Source organism: Candoia aspera, chromosome 2, assembly GCF_035149785.1.
Source record: "Candoia aspera isolate rCanAsp1 chromosome 2, rCanAsp1.hap2, whole genome shotgun sequence".
NCBI lineage: Eukaryota > Metazoa > Chordata > Lepidosauria > Squamata > Boidae > Candoia > Candoia aspera.
In genome coordinates this window covers 177270539-177288200 of record NC_086154.1, presented here as the reverse complement: position 1 = coordinate 177288200, position 17662 = coordinate 177270539, and the positions used below count along the sequence as shown (strand labels likewise).

Below are 17662 nucleotides of genomic sequence, written 5' to 3'. Positions count from 1 at the left end.
TAGCTCCTCTTGGTCACTTTAGGCTGCTGCAGGCCTGCCCTCTCCGCTCCATGACCATTTTGGCTTGGGCTGTAGGAGAAAGCAGATGCCTAGTTTCTGCAGGGGCTCTGCCTGGATACTGCTTGGCTGGCACATTCCTTAGACCTCACTCTCATTTTACTCTGTACCCCTCCTTCAGGCCTGTTACCTGCCAGGTGAGCCTGACTGACAAGTAACAGGTATGGTGACTGCTTGTAAGGAACATTTGGAGAGCACCTCCCCACTTCTTCCTATCAGGCAATTTGGTAGGTGACTAAACCCATCATTCTAATAATCCATCTGAACTCACCCCACCCTATGTTAAGGATTGGTGGTTGTTACTCCCCTTGCAGGAGAGCTGAGTAGGAGGGGAAGCCAGGCCAGGGAAATCCACCACTCCCTTTCCTTAACTTGGCCCATAATAAGCACGTAAACACCAGCTGCCATTCTCATTACTGGGGCAGAGCTGGAATTGACAATGGGGACAACACAATTTATGCCAGCATACCTTTCTGTTAGTCAAGAACTAATGGATAGTGCTTTAATTTGGCTGTAAGAAAGAGCTCTCAGCCTCTGTGGTTGCAAGCTATGGTTTATGCCTTAGTAGCTGTGTGAACCTATCCAATGGTGGTTTATTTGATAAGCAGTGGTTAAGTGTGAACTCAGTTGGTGTTTGTTATCTAGCCTCCTTTGTGAGAAAAATGAGCATTCTAGGAAGTCAGTAGCAAATTCAGGCAAGGTTTATAAGCTATGTTTTGCTAATTTGTATAGTTTGAGTGGAACAGTCTGGTGGGTTTCCCTCATTCAGGAAAGTATGTTTGTTTATGCAGTTAAGGCTATGTTAAAGAGAGCATTATTCCTAAGCAGACTTCAGATAGATTGCCTTAAGACATCATCATTCATTCCACATAGTCTCTAATGATTGCCTGTTTTTCCTTCAGATCTGCTTATCTCAATGATACTCTGCTCATGCTAAGAGTTATTTAAAATATTGCCAACCCTGTTATGGCTTTTGATGATCACACATGCATATTTGATTGAATGTTAACAAAGGGTATGTCACACAGCTACATTGTGTCCTGGGGAAAATGAAGTACGGAGAAAAGTTTTTTGAGTGGATTCACTACATTCATTGCATGAAGGATAGCTGGGGGTTGGTTCTGCAAAACCTCCCTGTGGTCCACCTAACTAGTTGCCCTGAAAGTTGAAAGCCCATGAATTTTGTTAAACCAGCATTGTCTCAGTTATAGTGCAATCTCTTGGTGGCCTTGATCATTAGACAGCTCTTTCTCTGAGAGATGCAATGTTTGCTAAGCCACTGACACTCACCCCACAGAGTTCAAAAGGCAAATGAGCAGGAACTTCAGCCATCAGACACATTAAGAGAACCTGCAGTTTTTGTCAATAAGATGCCTTCATTAAACCTAGCTGTTGCCATAAGATTTCCCTCTGCCTACTAAAAGGTGCACATAGAACATTCCCCTCTCAATTTGATCCACACCACCTCTATTTTATATCACACTTAAGATTCCAGTTTTAGTTCACTCTGGCATTTGTTTGTCTTAGTGTCCAAAGGCCTGCTGCGGTGTCTTCTATAGTCTAGACCAGGGATTCTCAACTTTTTTTTTTGCTCATGGTCCCCTTCTGATCCACATTTACCCCTATGACCACCCTCATAGTTGCTGATGCCTGGAACAAGGGCATTTTACCATTTATACTGTTTATTTAAACGGTATCATATAAAGACTGTGGCCCCATAGAAATGCAGCATGCCCCCTGGGGGATCATATGGCCCACTGATCTAGACTGTCTGTCCTACCTATGCGGGATTATGAATTCCTAGGACCAGGAATCTAGAAAGTGCTATTCCCATCCTTGTCCTTATTTTGGTTTAATGGTAAAATGGAGCTGGAAAAAAAGGGAAGTATTTTTTTATTTACTGAGAATCTAGGGCAGGTGTCATATGTATTTCATAAAGTGTTTCTTAGCATTCTAAGAGTTTTCCAAAGTTGGTGCACTGAGAAATGTGGCTCCCCCCACCCCCCGCTTGTGAACTGATCTACTACAATCCAGTAGGGACGAGAAATCATAGTGAGAATTTGTACAGACAGAAAAATAAAAGTTTTATTTCAGGTCACCTTCATGCAGGGTCTTTGCATCGCTCCCAAATGGTTGCTACACCTCTGTGACTCTGTGCCATTGCTTCTGTCAACTGGCTCAGCTGCATGCTCTCAAACAGCAGTTTAAGCTATTGGATTGCTCTTTTGAAACATCGAAGTTCTGGACAGCTGGTGAGAGAGCCAATTTCTCAATGATGGAAACTTTTGCATAAGCCCACCTCCCAGCTCCTGGACTCAACTCAACCTCTTCCCTCCTACCCATACAAATTCAGCCCTAGAGTGTCTGGCCAATATGCTATGATTCAGTTTTTATTAACAGTTTATTATTAAAACAGTTTTTCTCCCCACAAATTGTGTTCTGTGGAATCCTAGGTTTTGTGAGAACTTGATGGGGTTCTGTGAGAGACTAAGGGGGAAAAAATTCAAGCACAGCCAATGTTCTATCACTAGGGCCCCCCTCCCCAGGATACCTAGCTAAAAATTAGTTTGAATCAAATAGGTGTAAAGAATAGATACACTCTTCTTTAAAAAATGACTTACAGCTGTGTTTTAATCAGGGATTTTGGGACAGATAAACAGACAGACAGAGATAGATTAAACTAAATGGCTCAAAGTTTCAAACAACTTTGAGGGAATTGAGTAAAAAAGAGCAGTGTGTGGAAGTTTTTTTTGTCATCTTTGTTTTCTAATTTCGGTTGTTTTTATTACTTTTTAAATTGTGAGCTGCCCAGAATCATGTCTATGTGATGGCAGCCTATAAATTTACTAAATAAAGTGCGCTCATCTGTTCAGTATAAATGCTTATACTGAAAAACTTATGACCGTAAGGGAAAGCCGTCTGCTCGAACAAAGTGTCCATTATATAGCACAACACTGGACATTTAGGTAAGGCCCTACATGTGGGGAGAGTGATATGCTACTCTAAGTGGTAGAACAAGGCATACCCAAAATATTCTTAATTTGGTATATTTAGTTTAGTAATGAATCATTCTACTTTAGAGTTTTGCACCATTCTTGCAATCACAGTAATTGTGAAAACATTATCATCTATTTCTAACCACGATGATGCTACGTGGTTGTGCGTTGTGTTGATGGCACCAGGCAAGTCCTGCTTTTTTGTACTTGTGTGGCAATGCACATTTCATCAGTTTTCCCCCCTCCCCAGGATACCTAGCTAAAAATTAGTTTGAATCAAATAGGTGTAAAGAACAGATACACTCTTCTTTAAAAAATGACTTACAGCTGTGTTTTTTGAGCTGCTGCATTGGATCTTGTACTTGGTACTTGAGCTGCTTGTAGGCACGGCTGTTGTTCAATGGTAGGGAACATACTGAGGATACAGATAACCCCAGAACCAGTCCCTGGTATCTACAGGCACAGCCTGAAGAAACCCTCTGAGTCAATGGTCCAGTTCATCCATCTTGGGTTTGGATTAGTTTTGGCCTAGGATGATGTATGAACCCTGCATGGTGATCTGTCAACTGTAATTCATGGTTAAGTATTATGTAAATCCAACTAGTAAGCAAAACATTGGCTTTTTGTGATGTCTCAGTCTAATCAGTATATGGAATTTTTCTTCTTCTAAGATTTCATTATCAATGAAAGGAAAACTCGTTTTTCTTTCCGAGCAGTAATAGGACTTGTCCACACTATTCATTTAAGAGTGGATGGATACACACACACACACACACACACTTTCTTGATCTGACTTTAAGGTCAGCATAAGGAAGTTGCATTGGATTAAGAGATAAATTAGCTGCCCAACCATCCATCCAAGGCAATATTCTACCAGGAATATCCAAGGAAAAGTAATGCAATTGCTTTCGATCCCACACTGAGGTAGCCAACACATCATTAGACATATAGTCCTGTTTTTTCTCCCACCGCAAACCCCAGAGGGCATAGGAGAAATTCATCTTCATTGCAAGTTGCTTCTACCTGGCTCAGTTCACACAGAATAAACCTGAATCTAGTCAGATTCGGAGTTACTGGTCTGCTGGTGTAGCATATTTAACTCTCTTCTGCTTAGGAACTGCTGCCACAGCCTTTGACAAAACCAGATGGTCTGTGGCCTGAAGCCATAGTTTGGTCTTGGCTTTAGATACAGGCTTGAGATGGAAGAACTAGGATTGCTTGAATTTATCACATCCACATAGTGTCTGCTTCAGAGGATGCTCACCGTCAGGTTAGAAAAAGTGATGAAGATTGTAAATCCCCCCTTTTTTTCTTTTGCTGTGAGAAAGTAGAGTGCTGAGAACCAAATGAAGGTACAGTATCTTGAGTTAAAGGATACTTTGCTCTAGTTTACTATCCATATGGACCTTTCCTTTTTTTTTTCCTCCTTGGTGTGCTGTATGTTGTCATTTTCTGCCACCTTGCTGAATTCTGCTGCTCTTGCAGTTTCATCAAAGCTCATTAGCCTCTGGCCCAGTTAAGTAGCAGTTATGGTATTCCATCCTTACTCTAGCTCAGAGATTTGATAGACAAAACTATTGGAAGGAAAAAGTGAGTATGATAAAAAAAAATACATTCCCTTAAAGAATAATGCAGAAACTGAGCTTCTTTGCATTGCTCTTCATTGGTTGTGAGGCACTTGCAGTTGGCCAGCAATCTCAAGCTATTTTGTACCTATGAATAAAGTAAATATTTTTTTAATCCATTCAATCATGTCTGATTTTCAGAGACTGCCTGGACAAGTCCTTGCCCATTTCTTGGCAGGTTTTTCAGAATTATTTTGCCATACCATTCTTCCTAGGGCTGATAGTGACCTGCCCAAGGTCATACATTTGGCTTTGTTCCTAAGGCAGGACTAGAACTGATGGTCTCCCGGTTTCTAGTGCCTTAACCACTGCACCAAACTGGTTCTTCTAATGTAACGACAGTTTGCTCAATTAACCCAGTTTCTTGGTATGTGTAGCACACTGAACCAAAAAAAGAAATTAACCCCACATGGGCTGCTTTCACAATAGACGAAAATACAGTCTGTTTGTGGGCCATGCAAGCAGACTTCAAAAGGATATTAATTCCAATACTGTACTAAATGCCATATGGAACATTTGAGAAGATAAAGCTCCGGAATTATTCTGAAACATTATCTTTTGAGATTCTGTTCTCCCTGAAATTCCAAACAAGTGTATTCTAACTTCTCTTGACAATCAACACCATTTTTGAAATAAACTTAGAGTTTAGCATCGGAACATGAACTAAAGCAACGCTGTGTGGCCAGTAGTGTCCTTCTCAGATGGGAATAGGTTAGCAGAAGACAAAGGAAAGCCACGGGATGGCAGCACCTGGCCAAAACTTGACTGACCTTGGAAGCTAAGCAAGGTCAACCATGGGAATACCATGTTAGCCAGACTGAAAAGAAAAAAATAAAGAAACCCTTTCCAGAAGAATGCAGTAACAGCTTCTGTAATACAACAGACACAGTCGCCAGAAGCTGAGATTGACTTAAGAGCTGCGTCTCTACATTTTTATAGGACAGAAAAAAGAAGACTGTAAACTGGTTGCATTCCACTGCTGTTGATACGCTTTTTTCGTTTTGATGGCTAAGTTCAGATGACAAGTACTTTGCACATCTTCCCGTAACGTTTATTGGTGTCCTAGATAAAAATGAATTCTGTTGGTTGCAGCCTGGCAAAGTTACAGGTCCTGCAGGTATGCTGCACAAATCCACATTACAATGGCAGTGCTTGTGTGGGGGAGGAAAGCATGTGTTTCAGAAGCCTCCTAGCACAGGTATCAACTTGATTCTTTGAAGTAATCAGAGCAGCTCATGTGTTATCTAGTCAGCTTTGCAACTGCCCTGGAATTTAGGTTATGGGCATATCTATATACCCCTCTAATTTTGGCTGAAGGATATCTGGCCAATCATTCTTGAAGACCACCACATGATACAACCTTCCACTCATCCCCAACCCAAAGCACAAAGTGAACCAAAACTGAAGTGGTGTATTTTATCTTCTCCCAACTAACATACAATGTGGTACTCTAGCGCTAATTGAGCTGATAATACAGTTGAGGGTGAGGTCTTCCCAGCTTCTGTTGGCTTTCTTCAGATTACACTGCAAGGATGATATAGGCAGTCTGCACTGCCTGGAGTGCATAAACTATCAGTAGCAAAGATGCCCTGCCAAACAGGCTGTCAGCTTCTACCAATGCCAAGGGAGATTCCTACTAAATGTCCTGCTGGTCAGTCCTACCCACTTTCTGTGTCATGAGGTGTATAGGGCTGACTTGATAAGTTGTGCCCTTTTGCTGTCCAAAGGGTTCAATGTCCTGCCTGTCAACCTTTACTCACTTGCATGCATAGTGATTGACAGGCAGGGTGCTTGGGAGCAAAGCTTATGAGGAGGTTTGGCAAAAACTCATGAGGGTCCAAGCAATCAGTGGCTAAAGAACTTCCCTGTCATCAAATAATGATTCTGATCATGGGCATTACTTGTGCTGGGTAATACTTCTGATTGAATCCCCCAAAGATGTTTTGGAGCATGAACAGATGCCCCCAGAAATCCCTGTCTACTATTTTTTCTTCATTTTCTAAAATGAAGGCACTGTAATAGCAAGAACATCAGAACAATACATCAACTTTTCCTAGACCCATATACAGAGGATGGTTTATTTATTTTTTAATTCATTACAGTTGAAGTCACACTGAAGGAAATATGTAATTCTAGGTTCATGATTTTTTTTTTCTCTGAGAAAGTAGGGTGGAAAAAGCCTTGCCCTTCTCACAGATTCCCAGAGAAGAAAAGGAAGAAAATGCTTCCCTATAAATGTGTCTATGTCATCTGGATAAGGCACTTGTACTTCTTGAGAAGCCTATTACCAAGGAAGAGTATGAGTAATATATGAGGTAGGAGGTAGCAAATGTAGAAGGAATAAAGAAACATAAACTGGTAAACTGGAAAGACTAAAACTAGCTGGCCTCTCTGAACCAAAGCTACCAATTGACAGGGCAATCCTAATTCACAGATGGAGGGTTTTAGGATTAGATTTTTCTGGTTATAGGCTGATTCCAGAAATCTGTTAATGGAGAGATCTGAGCATTTGGCAAAGATATACCAGCAGGGTAACTAAAATAGGGGACAAGAAGTGATAGGGCATGGGAAGAGCCACACTTTAGCACAAACCATCTACAGTTAAGGTTATGTCCACAATATTAGCACAATTAGACGGTTCATTGAATCTAATGGGCTTTCTAATTGGCTCTCCTTTAGCCAGGCCAACTCTGACATTACTAAGATTAGGATGCTATACAACTCAGCTAGTCTCCAGCCATTCTGGCCACATCAAACTGAGTGACCCTACCTTGTTGCTAACTTAAAAGGTTCTACATGCAGAGAGAGTTTACCATTTGCAAAGGCTCTTTCAGATACATTCAGGAGGTATGTGCAAAAGCACACTTAATGGCTCATGCGAAAGTGACAGATGAAAGATTTGGAACAAGAAAGAAGTAAACATTAAGATAATCACAGCCCTAATGACCTCACTGAAAATGATTATCTGTCATTGAATATAGGCCAGCCTTTCCCAAGCCGGCATCCTTTCAATGTGTTAGGACTGTAAGCCCCCTGAAGTCCCAGGGGCCGTGTTGGCAATGTTGCAGCCAACACATCTCAAAGGCATCAGCTCAGGGAAGATAGACTAAGGCAATTAAAAAATAGTTTCTCTTTCCCAAAAGACTGTTAATGCCTCACAATTATGGGAAAGAACCATTTAAAATAGTTTCATACTTGCTATTTAACAGAAAAGCACCATCTCTGGTATTTCTACCAAGCTTGAGAACTCTCGTTCATTATCTGTAAGATCAGAGCCGACTTTCACAACCTAGAATTCTTAGCCAGCACTACTACTAGCCACATTGGCTGGGATTCTTGGAATTGCTGCTTCACAATGGGAGGGCATCATGTGCGGAAGGTGGATTTAGAGCTATTAGACAATTGTTTTTACATGGAAAAAACGTTGGAAAACTGAACCCCAAGCTTATTTCTCATCAGTGACTAATCAATTAATCTGATCCAATCTCCAGCTTGCAACTGGAGATGACTTAGCTCAGCAGTGAACATCTCATGCTGGAGCTTTTGCTCATCTGTTTCAGTCCTTCGGAAGCACTGAAAAGTCAAAGCAGCTTTGGGTTTTCATTCAGCCTGAGAGTTGAAAACATCCCCACATGTCTCACCAGATTGGGCTCAACCACAAATGCTTGCTCGCCCTTGGTACGCAGCAGTGAATAAAGGGCAGTATCTTTGGCAAAGCCTGGGTGACAGTGAACTTCCTTCATGTAACGCAACACGCGGTGTGCTGACGGGGCAGAGAACAGCATGGCAGGAGTGCAGCACTCGGTCACAGGCACAATGTTGTAGAAGGATGGTGCCAGGCGTCGAAGCTCCAAAACATAGTGGCGCCCAACCAGTTCTACTAGCATCATGCTGTATAGGGCAAAAAACAACACAATGGACCAACTAAGGCTGGAGCGGCTAGATGCCCAGGAATAGACAAAGCCCAAGAAGGATCCTGAAAACATGCCTAATCCAAGCCATTCCAGGATCCTCATGGGTTCTGGATTGATGTAACGTTGAAGTCTCTCTGGATGGTACAGTTTGATATAAAGGGCATTTCGGAGGTGGGGTTTTGAGAATCGTATCTGCAACAAGTGATGCAGGACTGGAAAGAACCCCTCTTCTGGGATGGCATCATCTTCCACTAACAAGACATATTCTGGTCTGTATAGCTGGAGTGATTTCTCAAGGCAGTAGGTGTAATCTCGCTTCTCCTTCTCAAAACGGTTTGGCAAGAGATCCAAATTCTCCTGACCACTATAGCGGTTCACTGCAGCAAAGAAAGGGGCAAGCAGCTTAGCATCCCAGTGGTTGCTGGGATCTGTTTCCACATTACAGAGTAAGAGCCGGTGGTGCTGGCAAAAAGGGCCACATTCCTGGAGCAGGCGGTGGAAGCGGGCTGCTACTTGAAGGGCATAGTGGAACTCGGGGCGCCTCTGCACTGTAATGATGGTAATCAGCAACCATGGCTGCACAGCCTCATTGGTCAACTTCTCTGACACGTTCTGTAGCTGCTCAAAGTAATGGAGAGCACTCAAACCCTCCTCTTGGCTCTGCTTCAGAAAATGTTGGCTCATTGGGTTCAGGTACCAACCACGCATGTAGAAATAAGAATGAAGGAGCCGCTGACAACTCAATGGAGCTATCACACCAAATGTCACAACACTCAAGGCAAGGAACTGCAGGAATGGGCTGGACCAACGGCACAGCCGGCCCCAAGGCAGCAGTCCGCGTGAGAACATGGCTGCCGCATTTGCAGTTCGTCCTTACATGCCATTTGGTCAGCCTGTTGTTTCATGCAGCAGACTGTGCAGACGGACTTCCAGCAAATTCATGATTAGATTCAATTCTGCAAAGAGAAAAAAAAATTATGAGATTTTTTTAAGGGTATCTCATGCCTGATGGAACACGTAGCTGAACTAAAAGCATTCACTGCCTAGTATTCCTTTGAGTATCTGGGGTAACATAAATGTGATTAAGATGAATTAACTCCAAGGCTGATTTACAGTTTGAGAGGCCTTTCAATGCTTCTTTCCTACATTTTTTTTTTACAGGACATTGAATAAATTACTCTAATAAGATCATCCTGTGAGATTTTAATTGTATAAATTACAATTACATGTTGTGAATTTAACTTCCCCACTTTCAGGTTTATCACTAGGCATTTATCCTAGATTTGTCACCATTTAGAGCCAGGAACTTTAGTACCATGCTCCTTTTTTGGCTGAATGTGAGATTTATTATTAGACTCAACTGAAATCCTGTCAAGTATGAGGATTCCTGTTTGTACTGGGTTCACGTTCAATATTTGTATTTAATGTGCATATTGAAAATATTGGGTCAGATATAACTTTGATCCTTTCACATTAAAAAGCTCAAATTATGAGAAATCCCAGTTTTAAAATAGTGGGGAATTCTATTTTATAGGTAAACTGGGCTTCTCATAATATTATTATTTTGGATTAATTCAATTATAAGGAAGCTCTTTCTAAAACTTCTGCAGAATTAAAAAAAAGTTTGCTTTACCTCAAAGTACTTCTTGACATTCAGTCTTGATTCAGGTCAAGCTTTTATTATTTGGTCTATTTGATCCAGATACTACTGCTGCTTCTGAAGTTTTAAAAGTGGTTGGACGTTAAGGAGGAATTAGCTGTGCTCTTAAGCCAATAATATGTTTTCTTTTACAGTTAAGTTGATCAAATTGATATTATTTATTCCTGCAAATAATGAGTTTGGAAGTCTTGCTCTGGTAAAGCAGAGGATGGTTGCTTTAAGTAACATGAAATAAATGTCCTGTGATCTTAAAAGAAGGTTAATATAACAACAAAAATGCTTTGTGTACAGTACATTTTCCATCTTCAAGAATGTTTAACAAGCCTGGGTCACCACCTTGCTGTTGGGGATGCAACTCACAAGGTGGAACATTAACTCATATGACTTAGACTTGCTCTGTTATAGCCACATTTTGGCTGAAATTAAGAGGATTGCTAAGATGGTACTGGACTAATCACTGTGTGCAAAGATGCATGTATTATACTTGCCTATACCCCTAATATTTGGAATCTATCAAAACTTCAAGAATTGTGGATTCAAGTATGGGGGCTGGCTAAAAATAATTTTTATACAATATTGGAAAGAAAAATCTAATCCTGATTTGCAACAATGTGCAATAGATTGCCGATGTGTTGTTAGTCAACATCGGAATTGACGTTTTTTCGTCAAACCCTTTCCTTTTTTGCTTTCCCATTTTTAGTATCATATTGTTACTTTGAGATTATATTATCCTATTAATATTGTTTGTCTATAGTGTTTTATTTGTAGGAAATGGTAATTATAGGACTTTCCTGTATTTTTAAAAAAGATTTTAAGATTTAAAAAAATCTTATTTTTTTAATTTTACAAAAAAATCTTGCAATGAATTATTCCCCCAAAGTAGAAGAAAACTTGTGCTAAAATTGACCAACGCTGGTGCTCCTACTTGTTAGCCTAGTGATAGTTTCTTCGATTACAAACTTATTTTTAATAATTAATCATGCATGTTAAATAGTGAACCAAAAATCATTTATATTTCTAAATCTGCTCCATCAGTAGTATCACTTCTGCCATCCAATACTAAAGACAGTTTCAAACAAGTTTTTTTAAAATTAAAATCCTTACTTCCTTTCATTGTGAATTCTAAACAGAATTCAGTAATGAAGATAAAACATTCTTAGAAATGTTCAATAAAAATGGGCTGAACATTGCTTAGAAGCTGTGCATTTAAAAAAATATTATTTGCTATAATTTTTTTACTACTTTAAGCTGTTCATTTATGCTCCCTCATCAGGGTCTAAGCCCTAATGAACTGAAAGGGACCTACTTTTAAGTATAAGATTCTGTTGTAAAGAACTTCAAATGATATGTAGGATGACTAGTATAGTACATAAATATGTGCCATGTGCTATATTTCTTAAAGTATACATGCTTTAATTTTCTTCAGATAATTGTGGAAAATGAAGGGAGTAGTTACCAATACATAGACGTATGTAAGCATACAGAGTAATTCTCAACAGGAAGCAAGCATTAGAAAAGACTGATAAAAACATTAGGATTAACAATGAATGTGGAACAAGGCAGAAGGGATGGGTTAGTAGTTCAGAAGAATATGTCAGATACTGCAGGAAAATACATTACAGGTAGTCCTTGCTTAACAACCACAGCTGGGACCAGAATTTCAGTTGCTAAGCAAAGTGGTCATTAAGCGAATCTGACCTGATTTTATGACCTTTTTGTAGTGGCTGTTAAGTGAATCACTGTGGGCACTAAGTGAACCACTTGGTCGCTAAGCGAATCATGAGGTTCCACATTGATTTTGCTTGCCAGAAGCTGGCCGGGAAAGTTGTTAAGTGAGGACTACTTGTAGAACAGTCACAAGGAAATCACTCAGGATGGGGAACCAGGGGTAGATGGGTGGAAGGAGAGGGATGCAAGTTTGTTTAAACATTAACTTTGCTTTAACTTCGCTGTATAGCTCTCCTTGAGTTTTTGACAGTTGCAAGCTCTGTTTCACCTAAGGACAGAAGCTATTAGACTAAGTTAAAGGCCCATCACAAAAGTTTGTCCTGTAACTTAGCACAATTCAAACAGCCTCAGGCAGAGAGCCCACTGTCTACATAAATGAGCTATTTGTACAAAGCAATATAAAAGGGGGAAACTAATGGGGTGCAAAACAACTCTGGAGTGAAAGGTACCAGAGGAAAGGTCTGTGGAAGAACAGGGTATATGTTTTCAAGGAGATGTGAATGATTAGAGAAGAATGACTTACCGCAAAAAGCACACGCTAAGTCTAATGCTAAGTTTGCAAAGTACAAGAAAGGATTAAATGACAAGTTGCCCTTTGGCCTCTGGGAATTAAAAGCCAGGCAGAAGCTAATAATCCAGAGCAGAAAAGTATCTTCCTGGCAGGATTCCTGTTTCTATTTTGGGTCTGTGGTTTCACCAACTAAATTTGAGCATTTATAACCATTACTTCTTTCTTAGTTTATTTTAATTTCACTGTAAGTGCTTTGTTAAAGAAAGTCAATTTTAATTTAAATCTTGGTTCAGTTATAACATTCCAAAGGCAGACAAGACACATGGCTTTAATAGTCTTTCAACTGGCTCGCAGTACAGGAATACTGTGAGCTTGGCCTGAGCTGCTGAAATTTTGTTCTAAGACTGTTAAATTCTACAGCAGTATTTCTCAGTTATCTTACCAGCAGCAAGTTACTGATTCCTAAAAGAACCAAATGTATTTTCATCACTTTACGTTGGCTGGGAAATCCAGGAACAGCAATCCCAATACATTTGATATAAGCTGCACTGGAGAAAACTAAGGATAAAAGTTTCTGATCCCTCTGTGTGAGATAATTAGCTTCCCTACATCAGACAGTCTGTGTTATCACCCACAACTATTTTTGACAATGGCCACTGTTAACAATGCAGTTGTAACTGTAGTTTTCTGATTTCATTTCCCTCTAACCTCCCTATAATGATGATTAAAGTATCATACTGTGTTCTTATTCGAACAATAGTTCAAACACTATATTAACTGTGGGAGTCATTTCTGCTGCTGTTCTAGACTCTTCATAGTAATAAAATTATGGTTTACTTTATGGGATTGGTTTCTTCTCTGACATAATAACGCAGCATTAGAAGTCTACAATGGGGTTCCCACAGCACACCGAATCACAAATTAACCAGCCGCATCTTCTCCTTCTATAGTGTGTGAACCGAACCCACATGTTTAATTTATTTTTCTGGGTACTGTCTGAACCTAGAATATTGAGTTGAAAAAAGCATAGTACAGCATGTTATGTGAATGCATCACAAGTCTTAAACAGTTTGAAATGGCACGCCACAAAATTTTCAAACTCTGGCCCACCATATTTAATAGCACACCGAACTTACTTTCTAAATATTTATCTTGAAACTTTTAAACACTGTGTTCAGAGAAAGAATGGAGTTGCACTCACATACATTTACCTCATGTTTTAAATTCTTTCTCTAAGCTCTTCAGTTTAAGGAAAAAAATACATTGCCTTCCTATTCTCTGCAGGGCAGGCAAACTTTGTGGCTGATAAGTGCAAAACTGTTCAGGACAAATGTGGGACTGGTAGATACACAGTCATGATAATTTCAGGCCTATACAAATCAATCAATTAGGCGGCCAAAAGGACTGACAATGTGTAGGCTAGAAAAAGTGAGGCTGTTTGAGGAAGGAATATACACTTGAAAGGGGAAAAAAATAAAGAATATCAAACCAATGTTTTCTGGATAGGAAATTAATTCTTCCCGATCCTAATCTGCCCAAAGCAGTGGAAACACAACTACTTCTGTTTTGTAACAGGACATCTGGTCTCCCAAAGAAAAAACAAAAAAGGCAAGGGTGTATGCGCTTTCCGACTAGTTTTCCAGTTGTTAAGCTTTTAAAAAAATGCTCTGCTGATGCCAGTAATAATGTTAACAAGCCATCATTGTGCATAAATTTGCCCTTATTTTCATCCCTGTATTTGGGAAAGCAAGAGGAAGGTCATTTTTATCCTGAATGTGCGACCTCTTTCCCTATCAAAAGAAAACCAAAACCAAAGACTTCATTCATGCAAATGAACCACCATCCACAAATTTCTCTCACCAAAGCATGTACATAACTGACAGAATAGAATAGAACAGATACATACAACTGGTGCCAACTAACAAACCTCACTTCCCTGCATCTTCTGCACTGATGTTACCTAGTATGGTAATGAAATCTGTGCAACCCAAAAATCTAGCATAGAATTCTAACAACAGTACATGCCAATTTTGAGCTACTCAACTTTGAGCTCTACTATTGCACCAATGTATGAAGGTGAAACACTTCACCTTGCTCAGAAATGGGAAAGCTTTGGAGGTAGACATATTTCCACTGGAGAAAAACTCTTCTTCTTGCATGACAAGACAATATATCCTACCAACCAATGTGCAATATAGACCACGTATAAACTGTGCAAGTGGGTGGAAAATAATGCAACACATGGTTGAAAAATGATTCAACTGATAAGACCAGATGTATTCCTCACACTATGCAAATACCAACACATCATGAATAGTGCATACCACACCAGAACTAATTTTAAAGCCTAGGCACACAACTATGTTAACAGCTTTTGATATTACAAGACAAAAAGGAAGCAAATAAGGAAAGAGAAACTGAACATTAACATTATCATTATCATTGACAACACCCCGCCCCCAAACTGAACCAGAATGGGTATTAAAATCTCCCAACCTGCCCCTTAACTGCCATAGAATGAAACATTTGCAACCCCAAACCTAGTGCAGAGAATTCTAACACCACAATATGACAAACCTGAGCTACAGGTATTTTCCACTATCATTAGGACTCTGTGCCTTTCTCCTGCCACATCTAAATGTCCTAAAAGTAAATCTATTGTATGCGTTTAGGAAGAAGCACTCAGTTACAGAAGTCCAAACTCAACAGCATAATTAACCATTCATACCGAATCCATTGATGATCGCTCTTTCAATATGGAACTTTTCAAAAACAACTATTCCATCATGGGCCATAAGTACCATAAGAAGCAAATCAGTCCAGTTAATTTTAATACATTACAGGTTGCCCTTGCTTACCAGCTACTTTGTGCAGTGACCGTTTGAAGTTACAATGGTGAAAAAGCAATAACTTTGCAACCAATCCTTGCATTTATGACCATCGCAGCATCCCATGGTCATGTGGTTGCCATTCAGGCACTTTGCAACTGGCTTGCTATAAGCAGAGTTAATAGAGAAGGTGGAAGTAAAATTGTAAGTCTTGGTCATGTGATTTTCCACTTAGCAACCATGCTGCTTAGTGACCAACTTGCTGGTCCCAATTGTGGTTGCTAAGTGAGGACTACCAGTACATAAAAATTATGTATGTTATATAAAATGTACATACATCACTCAAATTTGAATTAAGCAGATGTTTCGCTCGAATGGACTCTCCTTCAACCTGTGTCACTCCATAAAACTTGTTTCACTGGGGGAAACTGGAAAGCCATATGCTGCCCTATTTCGCATTTCTTAGGAAGAGAGAAACGGAAAGAGAAGCGAAAGAGGGGAGGAAAGGGGAAGGAAGCCATGAGCTGGGAAGAGAAGGGTGCTCCTCCTTGCAGATTTACTTGGAAAAGGTGAGTGCTACACGCTCCTCCCTCAAGGCTGCAATCCTCACCAGTCATCCGGGGCAGCTGAAGCATTACCGACCTTTTGAAGGATGGATATATCCTATACATGCACCTATTAAACACTTAAAAGTATTCAACATCAGATACTTCAGCTTACCTTTTGGTCTGTGGCCCAAAGGTAGGATCCCCGCCCCAAGCTTCGTCTTCACGGTCTCCGAGGGCGCCCTCCTCCTACCCTTGCCGCGCTCACCTCGGCATAAAAAGCGAGCTGCACGCATCCCCCACCAAAACCGCCGAGGAGGAAGCTGAAGAAGGAGAATATACAGGAAACGGAAGTCGCTCATCCGCCGCTTACGAGGCGTGGTTCTGCAACAGTAAACAAAAGAGGGTGCACAGCCTCACGGAGGCGGCGCCGCGTTGCTGGATTGGCGTGACGAAGTCCGATTGGGGGGCGGAGCCAAAGCCAGAATGGCGTAGGCGGGCTTCCATAGAGAACACAATTCTCAGAAGTTCTAGGCATCAAGGAATGCTGGGAAGTGTAGTTTCAAGAGCGCCGAGGGGGATGGCCCACCAGCGTCAGCACTTTGGCCAGCATCGGCCTTTCTTTTTCTTTTTAATTTAAACACAGACAGACACACATATACACACACGCATGTATATGTATGTGTGTGTGTGTATATATATTATATACATATATACATATTTTTTTAAAAAATTATTTTGTGCCTTTGAGTCAGTGTTGATTCCTGACAACTGTTGAAATAATCTTATCATAAGATCATAAGGAACATACTCAGTCATCTTTAAAAGCCTTAATTGCTTATCTGTTAATATTTTTTTTTTGCCATTCAATCATGTCTGATCCTCAGCTACTGCCTGAACTAGTCCCTGCAGTTCTCTTGGCAAGATTTCAGAAGTGGCTTGCCATTGCCCTCTTCCTAGGGCTGAGAGAGAGCAACTGGCTCAAAGTCGCCCAGCTGCGTTCGTACCTAAGGCGGGACTAAAACTCACAGTCTCCTGGCTTCTAGCCTGTTGCCCTAACCACTACACCAAACTGGCTCTCATTGCATTTTCCTTCCTTCCTTCCTTCCTTCCTTCCTTCCTTCCTTCCTTCGTTCCTTCCTTCCTTCGTTCCTTCCTTCCTTCCTTCCTTCCTTCCTTCCTCTTTTTCTTTCATTTCTTTTCTATTATTGCTTTTTTACTTTTCTTTTTTCTTTAAATTTGTACTGTTTTTTACTTTTGCAAAAAACTTCTTTAATAAAAATTAATTAAAAAAGAAACGAATGCGCACAAAAAACGTACCTTCGGTTTCAGTAGGAAGCCAGGGAGCTAAAGACGTTCCTATTGCCGCCCTTCAGATGACTCAGTCGTCGCCTCTAGAAACCTCGCTCTCCATTCATTGACAAGGCTTCAGAGGTTGCAACTTCTCCCGGAATTTGCGCACCTTAGTTCACTCTAACGATTGTAAAGCTATGGTGCGGCAGTGGCAGCCATTTCGAGTCAGGGCAGTGAGGCCGTTCGAAGGAGGGAAAGAAGCGAGGCCGGATTGGTTGCTTCGCGTTTGTTGTCGGTGTATAGTTTCCTGGGTCAATTGTTGTAGGCCGGAGCCTCTGTGGAGCTGGTGAGCAAGCGGAGAGAGTCGGAGCGAGGGAAAGAGAGCGGGGGAGGGAGCGAGAATCGGCGGTGCGGGGAGGCCTTCCCTTTTGGGGTGTTGCCCCCCTGTCCTGGGACGGCGCGCGGGGGTGGCTGAAGAGGCGGGGGTCCAATGCTGGCGTGAATT

The 17662-nt window shown here is 40.8% G+C and overlaps 1 protein-coding gene across 1 annotated transcript; it reads right to left on the bottom strand.

Annotated features, from left to right (window-relative positions):
* Window positions 1-6764: 6764 nt before the first annotated feature.
* Window positions 6765-16151, bottom strand: PGAP4 (post-GPI attachment to proteins GalNAc transferase 4). Its single transcript, XM_063294951.1, has 2 exons — window positions 16040-16151; window positions 6765-9548 (listed from the first exon to the last, which is right to left on the bottom strand). The coding sequence occupies exon 2, from the start codon at window positions 9439-9441 to the stop codon at window positions 8260-8262; it is 1182 nt and encodes a 393-aa protein (XP_063151021.1). The 5' UTR covers window positions 9442-9548; window positions 16040-16151; the 3' UTR covers window positions 6765-8259.
* Window positions 16152-17662: the final 1511 nt, after the last annotated feature.

Excerpts from the sequence above, each read along its gene's own strand:
- PGAP4 (XM_063294951.1), bottom strand. The coding sequence starts at position 9,441 with ATGTTCTCACGCGGACTGCTGCCTTGGGGCCGGCTGTGCCGTTGGTCC.